General features: G+C 30.1%; 1 protein-coding gene across 2 annotated transcripts in view; it reads right to left on the reverse strand.

The window, feature by feature from the left end:
• Positions 1-1,101: 1,101 nt before the first annotated feature.
• Positions 1,102-15,728, reverse strand: part of LOC111709003 (protein Hook homolog 3) — a 30,318-nt gene continuing 15,691 nt past the window's right edge. The window contains exons 13-25 of one of the 2 annotated variants that reach the window (XM_023482562.1): positions 10,083-10,169; positions 9,452-9,578; positions 8,579-8,656; positions 8,219-8,268; positions 7,651-7,719; positions 7,012-7,188; positions 6,578-6,705; positions 5,780-5,866; positions 4,900-5,019; positions 4,490-4,658; positions 3,889-3,982; positions 2,560-2,612; positions 1,102-2,014 (exon numbers count right to left, since the gene is read on the reverse strand). In XM_023482562.1, the coding sequence (XP_023338330.1) occupies positions 1,883-2,014; positions 2,560-2,612; positions 3,889-3,982; positions 4,490-4,658; positions 4,900-5,019; positions 5,780-5,866; positions 6,578-6,705; positions 7,012-7,188; positions 7,651-7,719; positions 8,219-8,268; positions 8,579-8,656; positions 9,452-9,578; positions 10,083-10,169 (1,371 nt within the window). In that variant the 3' untranslated portion in view covers positions 1,102-1,882. Of the gene's footprint in view, positions 2,015-2,559; positions 2,613-3,888; positions 3,983-4,429; positions 4,659-4,899; positions 5,020-5,779; positions 5,867-6,577; positions 6,706-7,011; positions 7,189-7,650; positions 7,720-8,218; positions 8,269-8,578; positions 8,657-9,451; positions 9,579-10,082; positions 10,170-15,728 lie in introns of both variants that reach the window. The other variant, XM_023482561.1, reaches the window with a different exon arrangement.

Genomic DNA, 15,728 nt, shown 5'->3' on the forward strand with positions numbered 1-15,728 from the left:
CATATTAATTTCTGAGTACAGGGATTTTATACCCATTATCTCATTAACAAATATTTACGAATAATTACTTCTGTAGAAATAAATAACAATTTATAACGATCATCTTATTTACTCAATTTAAGAATGTATAAGTTGATAAATTATGTGATTATATATTCAAAACAGTTTAATAAAGAATATTTCTGATCTTTTTTATTTAATTCATTTCTTATTTCTTTTAAATGAAGGCAAAAATGTTTTTATCCAGTTTTCTTCTTCCCCTTGCCCAATATTACAGTGTTTTGATCGTTTTGATGCTATTACGAAAATTAAAAAAAAAATCTTTCAATTTATTTTAATATTACACGGAGAATTTTCTTTAAAATGACGATTATGTTTAGGTCACTTGAACGTACGGTAAATTTTTCAACAATTTAATATTTTTAAATAACTAATATTAAATATTATCTTAAAATTTATAATATTTTATAATATTTTATCACTAGGAATGAAAGATTTCTTTACTGTTACAAATTTTAATTACATCTCATTACAAGGAAAAACTAAATCTATAATACAGGTTATTATTATTATTATACTCTGTGACCATCACTCTATCCTGTCTTTTCTTGCTTAAAATTACATTTACGTTTTATTTTATATATTGTTTTATATTTCTGAATTGCATTTTGTACATAGGCATTGTTAAAATGAACAAAAATCGGAGGGGTACATGAATTCTATTTATAGTTTGAAACGACTCTACACAATTCCTCAAAATTGATTTAACATAAATTTAACGTATACCTTATCCAGCTCTTAGAATTGATCTTAAAATTGTTACAAAACCCCCGGCAATTGATTCATGAAAATCCCTAATAAATGATCAATAATATCGGAGGGTTTACAGATCTCTTAATATTGTTCAATACAATTGAGGGTTATATACATAATCCCTAGTAATTGATAAAAAACAGCAAAAAGTTTTCATAATCTCTAAAAATGGATCAAAATATCATAATATTGACATAACCCCTTAGAGTTGATCAATAATATATCGGAGGGTTTACATATTTCCTTAAAATTGATCAATAACATATCGGAGGGTTTACATATTTCCATATCGGAGGGTTTACATATTTCCTTAAAATTGATCAATAACATATCGGAGGGTTTACATATTTCCCTAAAATTGATCAATAACTTATCGGAGGCATTATATAATCCTTTAGAAAGTTATACCAAACCCCTTAAAAGATACAAATAACAAATATTTAAAATAAATGTACACTATTTACAATGGAAATAGATAATAATTATTTTTTAAAAAATTTAAAGAAAATGATATTTTCAGACAACATACAATTATTATGACACGTTTGTTTATATAAGATTTAAAGAATATGCTTAGTTGTCAAATAATATTGATATTAATATTGATCATAATTTACAATATCGGTCAGTTTACAATATTGATCATAGAGTTATAATATTGGCATATTTTGCAATATTGATCATAGTTTTCAATAACGATCATAGTTTTCAATTTTGATCATAGTTTTCAATAATGATCTATAGTTTTCAATATTGATCATAGTTTTCAAAATTAATTAAAGGTTCAATCAATAATGGCAGTTTTTAATATTAATCATAGATAACAAATCAAAATTGATCATAGTTTTCAAAATTGATCATAGTTTTCAATATTGATCTTAGTTCACAAAATAAAAGAGCATAATTTGTAAAAAAATCTTAAATTGTACAATGCAACAATGCAAGAAATTGAACGGTATTTGTAAAGACAATTGATTGGACTCATTATGTTTATCTTTTCTTAACAAAAAGTGTAAATTAAAATAGTTTTCTCTTTGACTATTTGCTCCAGATCGACCAATCGATGTCTCTAATCGAATATTTTGATCAATATTCGAATGAGCCAAGAGTTTATACATCCCCAATCTACTTTCTCTTTAACCTCCTTCTCCTGTTCATCTCCTTCCTCTCCTTCAGGCATCAAGGGACTCCTCTCTTCAATCTAATCAATTAAATAATTAAATAATTAAATAATTAAATAATTAAATAATTAAATAATTAAATAATTAAATAAATCATTATGAAAATAATCCAGAAGAGAAATCATCAAAAGGGCAATCATTAACTCAACAACAAAAGATTCAAATTTCTGCTGCAAAATAATTTAATTGAGAAAAATATTTTCTTCACAGAATACAGATAGGGTAAAAAATACAGTTATTCTTCCTTTAACTAACCATGAATTATAATTAAGAATTTGTACTTTGTAATGTTCTACGCACACTTAAAGAAATAAATCAGTTCTAATTTAAAAAAACAGTTCTAATTTTAAAAAACAAGTTCTAATTTAAAAACCAGTTCTAATTTTAAAAAGCGGAAAAACAGTAATAATTTTACTGCTTTTGACGACTACCTTATAAAGCAAAGTTTGTTAAATTTTAATACATAAAATACCATTTCAATATGTTTATTATCAGACAGATGCTACAAAACACACAAAAAGAAAAATTGACTGATGGTAAATTTTCAAATAATATCTTTTTTTACCTTGCTCGATCTTTTTGATTTGAAAATATTTCTCAGTTTACTACCAGACTCCTAGAAAATACAAGATAAGATCAAAATTAAATTATCTAAAAATTAAATTATTTATAACTATTAATTACTACTTAACCGGGAGATTAAGGGAGGATAATTAAATTGAGGGGAAAACCACTTAGCCGAGGGCCTCCAAGACCTTTAGTATCGTTCGATTTAGAGTTTGTATCTTTTGTATATAAATATATTGTAAGAAAAAAAGACTCGTTGAATATTTGAGAAACTCAGTGCATTGCTTTATTGATTTTTATTCATATACTATAATATATTTGAGAGTAAAATGTAGATATCGGGACAAATAAGCGTCTGTTAATTTAGTTTATGTACAGGGTGTCCCAATTAACATGGGAAATCAGTGACAAATTCGATATCGTCTTTTTAAATAATTCTTTGATTTTGTTTAGTGATACCTATTGAAAAAGCTGTAATCTGTAAGAGTTTCGTCTGCTATGTTCTCATTTTGATTGTTTATGTTTTAACTGCATACGGTTGTACTTAAAAAAAACCAGAAAATTGCAGTATACAAACAGAGTAAACTTGTCCGTCTTCACAGTTCATCTTGCGGAGACATTACAGACACATCTTTAAAGTCTTTAACCCTTTTCATAAAATAAACTCTTGCAGACATAATAATATTTTGGGTTTTGAAATTATGTATTACAAGGCTAATTCATAACAAAGGCGATATCAAATTCGTCACTAAATTCCCATGTTTTTTTTGGGACATACCTGTACCGCAATCTCAAAATGATTAAGATTAAAAACATAAATATTTTTACTCTGCAACAAACACCATTAAACAATTGTTTATTTCATGTCATATCGGACAGTATCGGTCTCATTCAAGTTAAACCAAACTATATCAAACCAAACCAAACTATTTTGATCTAACCAAACCAAGCTATATCAAACCAAACCAAACTATTTTGATCTAACCAAACCACGCTATATCAAACCAAACCAAACTATAATATCAAACCAAACCAAACTATATCATACCAAACCAAACTATTTTGATCAAACCAAACCAAACTATATTAAACCAAACCGAACTATATCAAACCAAACCAAACTATTATGATCAAACCAAACCAAACTATAATTAACCAAACCAAACTATATTAAACCAAACCGAACTATATCAAACCAAACCAAACTATTTGATCAAACCAAGCCAAACTATATTAAACCAAACCAAACAACTTATCTATATATATTTTCTATGAACTTCTGCTAACTCTATATATTTAATAATCCATGAATTGATCTCCATAGTTACCTCTAAAACTAAGGATTTATCATGGCTCCTTAGCTCCCATTCCTCCAGCTCCTTAACCTTAGGATCATCAGGATCAAACCCTTTCTCCGGACTCTGGAATACAGTTCAAATCAATCAATTAATCAAACATTCATTAAATCAATTTCTTTTCTTGGTTTACTCTTTAGATATAGAATTCATTAATAGTCTAATTAATAATCTATCTTTATAATAAAGCTCTTAGCTTCTATAATTATAATTGTATATATGTTAGCTATGACTTGGCCAAACGGCTGGACCAAATTGGCTGAAATTTGTTGAGGAAACTCTCCGGTACCTAACATAGGCTAAACAATTCAAAATTACTTTTTTTTTCCAAAATTTAACTAAATTTGATTTTTTTTAATTCCACAAATAACGCCGGGCACTTCAATACAAGTATAAAGTCTCCCTTCTATAAAACTCAAAAATGATGAATATTAGATAGAGAGACTTTTTTTTGATACGCGCTGAAAATGTTTATAAAATCTTATATTTTAAAACAATATGTCTAGTGTTTACCCTATCTAGTAGTCCAGCTGCCCGGGCAAACTCCGGGCTAACCCTATGCTGTTCATTTACCGGGGTGACAAGATCCCCCTCCCTGGTGTCCCCAACTCTCTCCCCCAGGTCGGCGTTGTCCACCATGGCCTGTATATCCTCTAGACTAGAGTCCAGATCAGGGTTCTGGATCTCGGAGATAATATGCTCGACTGATCTATGGGTTTCCTCCACTGTTGAGGTTCTCTTTCTAAAACAAAATTAAAAATTATCAAAAAAAAAAATTAAATTTTAAATGTTTGAGTAGTTTTATGCTGAACAATGAACAGATAGAAGAAATAATCATATCATATCCAAAAAATTTATTCACAAGTAATAATTTCGTATAATTATGAATTTCAAAATTAATACATTAATGTCATACCATTATATTGTTAAACTTTGATTCTTGGTAAAACAATTATTATTTTCTGAGTATTTGAATCGAATACCTTCTTATCAAGGATTCCATCTCTCCTTCTCCGACCATATCTTCTAGTACTGGATCACTGGGTTCAGGAGACTCTTTCTCAGGTTCAGGTTCAAGAACCTTTTCAGAACTTGTGTTGTCTCTAAGGATTTAGAATGATAAGATTCACTATAGGAAAAATACATTTATTATTTAGAATTCTCTAAAAGACGCATAATCTACCAACATTATGAACGTCACAAACCTTCTACATGTTGGGATTTTTTAAGTCTATTTCCCCAGATTCAATTAGATCTCCCAACTTGTAAAAATCGCCGATCCTTCAAACCTTAAGACCTCCCAAAAGCTCCTAACCTCCTACTATCTTCAAACCTTCCAATCTCTAATCCCACCAACGTCCCAAAATCTCTCCTTAAATTTCACAACCTCCCCATACTTTTTCAACCCAACACTCTCCCAAACCCAATCAGACACCCTTTTAGCCTACCAACCTTTTAACCTGTCAGCCTGTCAATCTGCCAAACTGTTAACTAAAACCTAAAACTTGTAAAACTGTCAACTTTTCAACCTGCCAAGCTGCCAACATGTCAATTTGCAAATTTGTCAACCTTTTAACTTGCCAACTTGTCTACCTTTCAACTGGCCGACCTTACAACCTGCCAATCTACCAACCTGTCAACATATCAACATGCTACCTAGTGACAACCTGCCAACCTGTCAACTTGAAAACTCGTCAAAATGTCAACCTGTAAACCATCAACCAGTCAACCTGTCAACCTGTAAACTTGTCAATCTGTCAACAGCTGTCATTGTCATACTGTTAACCTGTCAACCTGTCAACCTGTCAACCTGTCAACCTCCCGAACCTTCTTTAAGTTCTGACCCAGGCAACCCATTGATACCTTGGAGAAGAAGCTCCACTAGCTCCAGCACTCTCTTCTAGCAGCATCTCAAGCTGACGGGGGGAATGCTCTACCTCATCCTCAACTCTATATATATAATAGATACAGGGTGTCCCACATCATATTAGATCGTTTATAACTCTAAATTACGATTTTCGGGACAAATCAGAAGATTTAAAAAGATTGAATCATTCAAAAAATTGTATTTATATACTAAAAAAAATTTGCTTGCATAAATTACTAGTTAACAGCATTATTATGTGCATATTTTTGCTTTAAATCCGATAAGATATGGGACGCTCTGTACATAAACAATATTTCTTACACATCGGTAGTTTGATTTATAGGGCCAAAAAAAACTATTATTTTTAGAGACTATGGCAAAATTCTCCAAAAAAGTTTTTTTTCCCCCCTATATTATTCATTTCTTAACCGAATTAAGATGATTTTAACATTTTTGAATTCAGTGTTTCAAAACGGATTTTTTGGCACCCAAATCGAAAAATTTTGATGAAAAAATTTTGCTTGAACTAGTGATACATTTTTACAAAAACGTGATGCGCTGAATGGATTTTATTATAGAAACATTTAAGACACGTGCTGAAAGGATCTGAACATTTTTATGAAAAAAGTGCCATATGGTCCTACCCTTACTCTTATGTGCTAAATTATCTTCCGGAAAAAATGTCTTCCAACCTAGCGTCAATGTTTTTGTAACCTAGCGTTAAAAGCTCTAAAACCAAGCGTTCAAATCTATATAACCTTAAGTTAAAGTCTCCACCACCCTATAAGGTGTACCTGGTTTCTTCTCCTAGTATAAGCTCTGACTCTGGTCTGCTCGCGAAGGGAGTATTCTCGCTAGTTGTTAGTTCTAAACCAGAGTCTGTCTCCGGGGAGTAGCAGGACTCCACTAGTCTACTCTCATCCTAGAATAAACATGAGTTTGAGTTTATCGACGTAATCTAACAAACACAGGGGGGGGGACACTGCTCAACCCCCCCCCCTTCCTCATATTTAGGATTGCTAACAAAGGAACTGATTATTTACCTTAAACTGTAGAAAAATGAATATAACATAATATATATTTATGTCATTGTAATGGGTATTATTAATTAATGATGTATCATTACTTTAAATATATTTCATAATATCATTAAACAATCCATTTAAACCTTTTTCGACATGTCTCGGTGTTAATCAAGATTTTAATGAAAAACATCCTCATTCCTCACCATTTTTAATTCTTCTATGAGATCTAGTTTTATGTTTGCTACCAACACTGTTTCAGACTCAATCTCGTTCTTGTCCTCGCTCTTGTTGTCCTCCAAGTTCTCCTCTACGTCCTTGTTTAGAACAGGGTTCTCTTTATCTATGTCCTCCTCAAACTCTTGTTCATCTTCATGTTCGTCCTGGAAAAAGAAATATATTTTGTGACAAAATATTTAAAATATAAATATCTCTGATTTTTTTTCTTTGTTTTTATCATTATCAAATCATTTGATATTGACTGATTAGCTTCAGTTCAAAGTATAGATTAATTATTTGTTGATTGAAACATCTTTTTAAAATTATCAAGATAAGAAAAATAGTAAAAATATGAGATTGTTAAAGGCACAGTACTTAAACGTAATTCCAAACAATGAGTGAAATTCTGACAATTTATACAATTTCTCTGGAGCACAAAATACGCAATTGTTGATTTTAAAATAAACCAAGTTTGAAAACAATAAATTTTCATCAATATTTCATAAAAAAGGTTTAAATATATATTTGTTGTGAATAAATCCATTCTTTAAATAGCGTGTTACTTTGATAATTAACATAATCTATAAATTCTTGAATATGTTTTATTCATTCGATATCTTTATTACCTGTGATAGTTTAACTGGAAGAATGTAAGTTTCATCTTGATTTAAATTCTTCTCAGATATCATAGAACTCTAAAAACATTTAACTTTTAACTGACCTTGTTTTCACTGACCTTTTTTTAACTAACCTTTTTTAACTGACCTTGTTTTAATTAACCTTGTTTTAACTAACCTTGTTTTAACTGACCTTGTTTAACTTACCTTGTTTTAACTGACCTTGTTTTAACCGACCTTGTGTTAACTTTTAACTGACCTTGTTTTAACTTTTAACTGACCTTGTTTTAACTTTTAACTGACCTTGTTTTAACTGACCTAGTTTTAACTTTTAACTGACCTTGTTTTAACTGACCTAGTTTTAACTTTTCACTGACCTTGTTTTAACTGACCTTGTTTTAACTTTTAACTGACCTTGTTTTAACTAACCTTGTTTTAACTGACCTTGTTTTAACTAACCTTGTTTTAACTAACCTTGTTTTAACTGACCTTTTTTAACTTACCTTGTATTAACTGACCTTGTTTTAACTGACCTTGTTTTAACTTTTAACTGACATTGTTTAGACTTTTAACTGACCTTGTTTGAAGAATTGACTTCTTCTATTGACTGTGACTGATCCATTGTATCTAAATATGATGTAATTTTATTTCCTATCGTAAAGGTAGAAAGGAACTGAATCTTTTCCACAAAATCAAATTTTCTAATCCCTATATATGTTCAACCTGATGATAAAGACAAAGATTATTTTGTCTAAAAGAATTCATAGTTTAAAATATCTAAGATCTACGGCATTGGGTTGCGATATAGAGATTGGAAAATCAGAGTTTGTGACAAAGACTCAATTCCTTTCACCATTTCTGGATAACATTAGATCTAAAACCCTCAAGGTATCTATTTTCCAATGAAATTTAAGAAAAATAATTGATTACTGATTACCTGAAATTTCAAATGGTTCTACAGCTAAGCATGTTTCACTTTCTAAACTTAATAGGGTTCTGTTTGCACACTGCTGTGCTGAAAAAAGATAAATAAATTAAAATAGATTGTAAAGAGTAAAGATACAGTTTGTAACGATGATAACATGATAACAATTTACAAATAACTGTTTGAGTATCTTAAACTTTTATCAATGACAAGGATACGTCTAAATAAACATTGTTATGAACAGTGATATCAAAGATAAAATTTAATTTTAGCTAAGCATACGCTATCCTGCTTTTTGTTTCTTTCTTCAAATAATTAATGTTAATCTTATTGACACTAAATAAATAAGCAAACTTAGTCAATCTACTTTGCTCTTTTTAAAACAGTGAAATTATTTTAAATAAAAAAGAGAAAAGACGGCAACCAAACAATGTTTGCTTACCCTCAGTGTATAAAAAGAGTTTAGTAAATTACGCCGGATTAAAAAGATCTTCTGCTTCGATTTTTATTTTCGACGCTTCTTGTCCTGTCATTTTTTATGGATAAGTAATTGTCTCGTTCCAAATACATAAATTTATTTATATTTTAAAAACCCTTGTTATACCCAAATAGATTATAGTGCAAGTGTCAGTTCAGTTTTTGTGTCCGACAAAATTATTAATAACCGTGATAATTTTAGAATAAAGTGCTTATCTTACAGTAAGAGAAGTGCCATTTTATGTGTTCTTTATTTACTGTTCTTACACTTTTTTATTTAATCTTGGAAGACATGTTAACTAATCCGGGCAAAATTCGTTTTTCTTGTTATATTTGACACTTGTGACGTTGATGTATAATTTGTTCATTTCTCTGTTGCCATGTACTTGATAATCTATTTGGATATACCTATATTTGCTGGTTCCTGTATAACTTGTGTTGCTTCGAGTTCATTCCATGTCGGACTGATCCTGGTTCGAGTAGGGAGTTTCGAGCTCTGTAACTCAGATAATCGAACCTTCAAGTCCTTTAACTCCTAGCCAATAGTTTAACTTTAGAATAAAACTTAGAAAAAAATGATTATTTTAGCTAATTATTTTTTATATTCTTTTACATATCTTAACATAAAGAATTTGAGTATATGCCACAAATTCTGATTTTCTAATCCCTATATCTTTGCAACCCAATGTCTTAGACCTTTAATATTTCATACTTATATGACTTCTGTGTACAAGATCAAATATTTTAAGTTTGAAATACTAAGGTTTTCGCCAAGATCAATTTATATGTATTTGTAACAAACTCTGATTTTCTAATCCCTATTTTAAGTTTGAAACACAACGATTTCCGCCATCAGATTGCATTGATACAAATAGTGATTCGAAAATTTTAGTTTGTGGCAAAGACTTAATTCCTTAGTTTAAGTTTCTTTTGTATATGTTTTCAGCATTACTTTATAACCTTTAAATGTGGTTTTGAATAAAAGTAAGAAAAGAGAAGAACTGAACAATCTAAAAAATCTAAATCTTGAAAATCTAACCTGATCATAGTTTCTATGTGTATGATTCTGCTCCCGGAGAATATCAACCTGATCCTTTAAACACTGAACCTCTTGTCCCAGTCCAACCTAGATAAATATATATTAGAACTGAGCTAACATCAAGTTGGACTTTGGAGTAAATTTCACGTTAGGGTAAAATCTCACATGGTTTTTCTAAAGGGTAAATAAAGAGAAGAAAAAAGTTTTGAATTATTAACTTGCTACTAAATAAATTGTTTGTTTTTTTTCTATTTGGGCGAAAAAAAATAGAACCAAGAAGTCACAAAGTCGTTTAAAGAATTTAGCATAAAGGAACTGAGTTCTTACAACAAACTCTTGTTTTTAAATCTCCATATCTTTGCAATCCGATGTTGTAGACCTTTGATATTTCAAACTATGAGCTCTGTTAGATCCAATAATAAGTTTAAAATATCAAAGGTTTACTTCATCAAGTTGCAAAGATATGGAGTAGAAAATTTAAGTTTGTTGCAAAGAACTCAATTCCTTTGACCTATGGATCAGATATATGGTATACTCTTAATATTAATATTTAATATACAAATAGTATCCTAAAGGTTGCAAAGCGGGTCTCAATAGTAATTGTATGATTATTGATTACCATTTATAACTATATAATAGATTAAAACAAAAATACACTTTTTATCCATTTTGGTTAACTTGGATCAAAATTCAAAATCTTAATAAAACTACCAAAATTATGGCTTCTTTATACAGGGTTTCGTTGCCAGATAAGTAAGTACATGTGTCCTAGCTATCCATGGTCCAGTTCTATAGTCCAGTTAAACCAGTTTGTCTAATGATTATAAATTCCATGGCACCCCAAAACAAACTAAACTACAAGGAGATAACTGAATACAATAGATTGGAACGACTTTTCTTAATTTATTCTTGCAAATGACCAAAGAAAACTTGAGTGAAATCACATTTAACTAATCTACATTTAATCTCAGGTTATATTTATGCATGTTTTTATATATAACTCATAATTTTTAAAGAGCTAGCTACACTGGGTTTGAAATTCTTATTTGAATTGCAATCTGACGAGTTTACTTCCTATGAATTAAAACAAGGAGTTACGAGGCTGCAAAGTATTTGCTTGTGTCTCGTTAGGATTTTAATTTTTCAGCAAATTTTTCGTTATCATTATTAATTGTAATTTCTTAAAAGAAATATCAAAAACAAATAATACTGTTAGCAATGATAATAATGATAATAATAATGATAATAACGATAAAAATTATTAAAATTATAATAATTATAATGCTGATAATACTAATGATAATGATGATAATGATAATAACGAAAATAATTATGATAATAATTATATAATGATATTAATGATAAAAGATAAAAGATATAAAAAATTTGGCTCGCTCTTTTTAAGGCTGAGAATATATATTTAGTGTAGGTTGAGTAGGATGCAATAGAAGATTTCAATATTAGATTTCATTTATAGGAAATGATACAAATTGGCTGCATAGAAAAAATTATAATGTTTAACTTCTGAAAGCAAAGGAGATGAGTCTCTGTCTCAAACCTAACCTAACCAACCCTAACCTAAAACTCTGATTTTCTATTCCCTATATCTTGGCAACCGAATATAGTAGACCTTAGATATTTCATGCTATGACTTTTGTTAGATCAAATAGTCAAAGCTTGAAATATAAATGGTTTCGACCATCAGGTTACCAAGATATATGGATTTGAAAATTAGAGATTGTGGCAAAGAATCAATGGGGGAATTCGGTCTTCGGAGAAGTTATATCCTTACATCCTAAAACCAACTAGTTTTGGAAAAAAATAGGTTTAGAAAATAAAATAATACCGAAGTAATTCGTCAGATAGTTTTAACATTTTTATCAAAATCTTCATCCTCAAAAATGTACACCCCCCCCCATGTAACCAAGCCTGATCTAAGAAAATCACTCCATCATCTCTCTTTCCAGCTGTCCCGTCTCCCAGCAGTTCTAAGACGGTTCAGTTGAATGATGATTATTTATTAATATTTGTTAGTCATGTTTAACAGCCGTGTTACCAAGCTAAGTAGTTTAACAATTAACATGGAATACATCTCTTACTTCCTTTCTTAAACAAATAACATTAACTTAAAAGACGTAATTTAAGTTAATTTCCATAAAAATATTGCCAATTTAACCATTTTAACCATACAAATATTGCCAATTTAACCATTTTAACCATAAAAATATTGCCAATTTAACCATTTTAACCATAAAAATATTGCCAATTTAACCATTTTAACCATAAAAATATTACCAATTTAACCATTTTAACCATAAAAATATTGCCAATTTAACCATTTTAACCATAAAAATATTGCCAATTTAACCATTTTAACCATAAAAATATTGCCAATTTAACCATTTTAACCATAAAAATATTGCCAATTTAACCATTTTGTTGTTGACACTTTCCATTAAAACCCTTGGATGGCAGATTGCAATACTGAGCAAGAAAATAGACAAGCTGATGACAACCCCACAGCAAAAGAAATTTGTAAAAAAAACATTTGTACAAATGTAAGCACTCTGAAACAACCCGTATCATTGTTAATTTATAAACAACCCCATCACACCTCGAGCATTGTTTTCAGACTTAACCACTCTGAAACAACCTGTATCATTTTTAATTCATAAACAACCCAACCCTAAGCTTCAAGTATATTTTAAACATTAAACCTTTTAGCATCTCCCATAAAACAGTAGATTAGAGAAGGCAAGATCGAGGGCAGGGTTTAACGAAGGTGGGGTGGCTGCTTACTCTATTTGGGAATAACTCCTATGGGGGTTTGAGTGGCTCACAGAGTTTTGGAGCGTTTCTTTGGGCGTGATGCCTTCCAGGGTTTAGGAAAAGCTCCCACAAGGATTGGAATAGGAGTCACTCAAAAAACTCTGAGAAAAGCTATTCCAAACCTCTTGGAGTTGCCACCCATAGATAAAGATAGATTGCGCATAAGACACATCATGTTTGAATCCACAAAATGTGTGGGGTGCTAAAATTCTTGATAGATTTGCACAAAGTGTCTGGGTGCAGACATGGCTTGCTCGATACAGATTGTGAAATATCTAGCTTTCCATTGAAGTTTCTTATTAGAATTTCCTCCTTGCCAGAAAACTTTTATTCTCTGTATTTTGTAAACAAATCAAAGTACAGGAGGAAAATTTTACTTTTTTATAAATTTGTTTTCATTTGAGAACATGACTGACAACATTTTATATTAAATAATACTTGAAAACTTCAGAGAGAATATCTGTTAAGAAAGTGTTTTAAAATCACACTGTGGCGATAAAAAAATGAGGGTTCAAAAATTTACATTTGTACAGTGTATAGTGTATAGTATATAGTGTATAGTATATAGTGTATAAATGTATCAGCCCAATTCTTGATCGACTGAAAATTATTTTTCTTACGAATCAAATTTCTCCATCTAATTAAGTACAAATGTACCATACGAAGAAGTAAATATATATTTTAATAAAAACAATTGAACGATTTAAAAACTACTTAATTCAGCTTAAAACTGGATTAAATAGTTTCAACAAAAAATGTTAAAAATTTACTAAAATCAATCATCAGTTTGCAGCACATGTTGACTGAGTATAACAGGTTATTTTTGTTAGGGTCTAAATATTAAATTGTTTATTACAAAAAAAAGAATCAATAAGAAAGTCATTAAACAGTTAATTTAATGATTTCTTACTAAATAACCTTTTGATTGCACATTCAATAGATATTTTATCTCTCTTCTAAGTTTTCAGAGAAATTATAAATTAAAAATATATTCGATATTAGCACTGCATAAATGTATAAGCATTAAACATGGGGCTGCTAGGTGCTAACTCTGATATTATTGACTCTATGGACCCAGAGACATAAAATGCAGTGTCATCCTCATTCTACACAGTTCATATACGAACTATTCAGTAATCAGTATTTATGACAACCCCCCCTCCTTCATCGTAATCACTTATAGGATTTTAAAACGGCGCAATAGGGGGCATTTTGGACTGATCTTATGTTTATTCAGTGTTTGTGTTGCCATAAAGCAAAAAGTAGTCGTCTTCCTATAACACCATTTTATGGGTCTAACTGTACCTTTCCGCCCACAAAGCAAAACCAAAACAATCTTTAATTTCATCCTTGCCCAAAAAGAATTGCAAAAGCCATGGAAAACTTATTAGCTGCCAGCCATGTTAACTCCTAGGGCTCACATATTAGCTGCCAGCCATGTTAACTCCTAGGGCTCACATACTTCTAACCTGAACCTGACCCAACAGGGGAAAAAATTTAAGCATTTTTTATTCAACCTACAAATATTTTTAATTATGATTATTTCGATATTAATATTCAGTAGAATATTTATTTTTGACATTTCATGAAAAAAAGCTTTTTATCTTTTTTAAATAAACCTTAGTTCTCAATTGTGTAAACAAAAAAAAAGAAACACAAAGCTAAATGGTAATAAAAATGCTGATATGAGAGTTTTTTTTACTACTTCCTTGTATTTTACATTCTGGTTATAGTCTGCGGAAAAAATGCCAAAATATTAAAATATTTTTCAAATATAATTTCAAAATTTTCTGTATAACTCTGTAGATAAAATGGATAACCCTCAAAATTTTGACACTCTGTCCCACTATTTTCAATTTTCTGCTAAATTGAATAGTTAATAATAATAAAATTCGAAAAAGAATGTTTTTTTAACCATCTTTAACTGAATTTTGGTTGACATTTAATATAATTAAGTCTAAAAAGAAAAAAAACACTGCTTGTTCTTGTAAAAAGCCTTGCAATCGAAAATATGTATTACAATTTCCAAAAAAACCTGTAGATAAAATGAACAACCTTGAAAGTTTAAACCCCTGTTCTTGAATGTATTTTATTTTCCTTTGATCGTTGGCCTCAATCAGATTATCTCTCCTAATTAATAATCGTTATCAACGTCTTTAATGTCATCTAACAAATATTAGTTCATGTTCAAATATTAAATAATATATGAAATTAACATCTTTTTGAATTTTGATTATGTAGATTTATTTCATATGCTGCATTTACTGTTTGAGTGTGCTTAGTTCAAGGCTTTTGCAATAAGGGGCGTATTTAGAAACTTGTTCGTGGGTTTTAATTATTTTTTGGGGGTGGGCTCAGCACCTGTTTGGGCCCAAAAAAGATTTTACTGATCCAGCGGGGCCTGAAACCACAAAGCCCCCCTAAATACGCCTCTGTTTTGAATATTACGATTTGAAATGCACGTTTTTTAATTTCTTAAGAAACAAAACGTAAGAATAGGATTGCACACACATTTAAACATGACGTATTTTGACCGCAACGATTATTAGCTTGATTACAGCAATAACGAAGATTGTACACAAACCCTATCCCCCTCATCCTACATTTTATATTTTGGTCTGTCCTAACCACGACGTTCACGTTCGACCGGTATTTACTATTTTGTCATTACATTTGACCACTAGCCAATGGCAAGGTACCCTGTTGGTTAATCCAGCTTGTTTTGAAATGAGGATACCTTCCTACAGGTATATCCAAAATAAACATTTATGGACAAAGAACAACACTAAGGTTTAGAAGGGGGGGGGGGTTCTGATG

This window comes from Eurytemora carolleeae, unplaced genomic scaffold, assembly GCF_000591075.1.
Source record: "Eurytemora carolleeae unplaced genomic scaffold, Eaff_2.0 scaffold930, whole genome shotgun sequence".
Lineage (NCBI taxonomy): Eukaryota > Metazoa > Arthropoda > Copepoda > Calanoida > Temoridae > Eurytemora > Eurytemora carolleeae.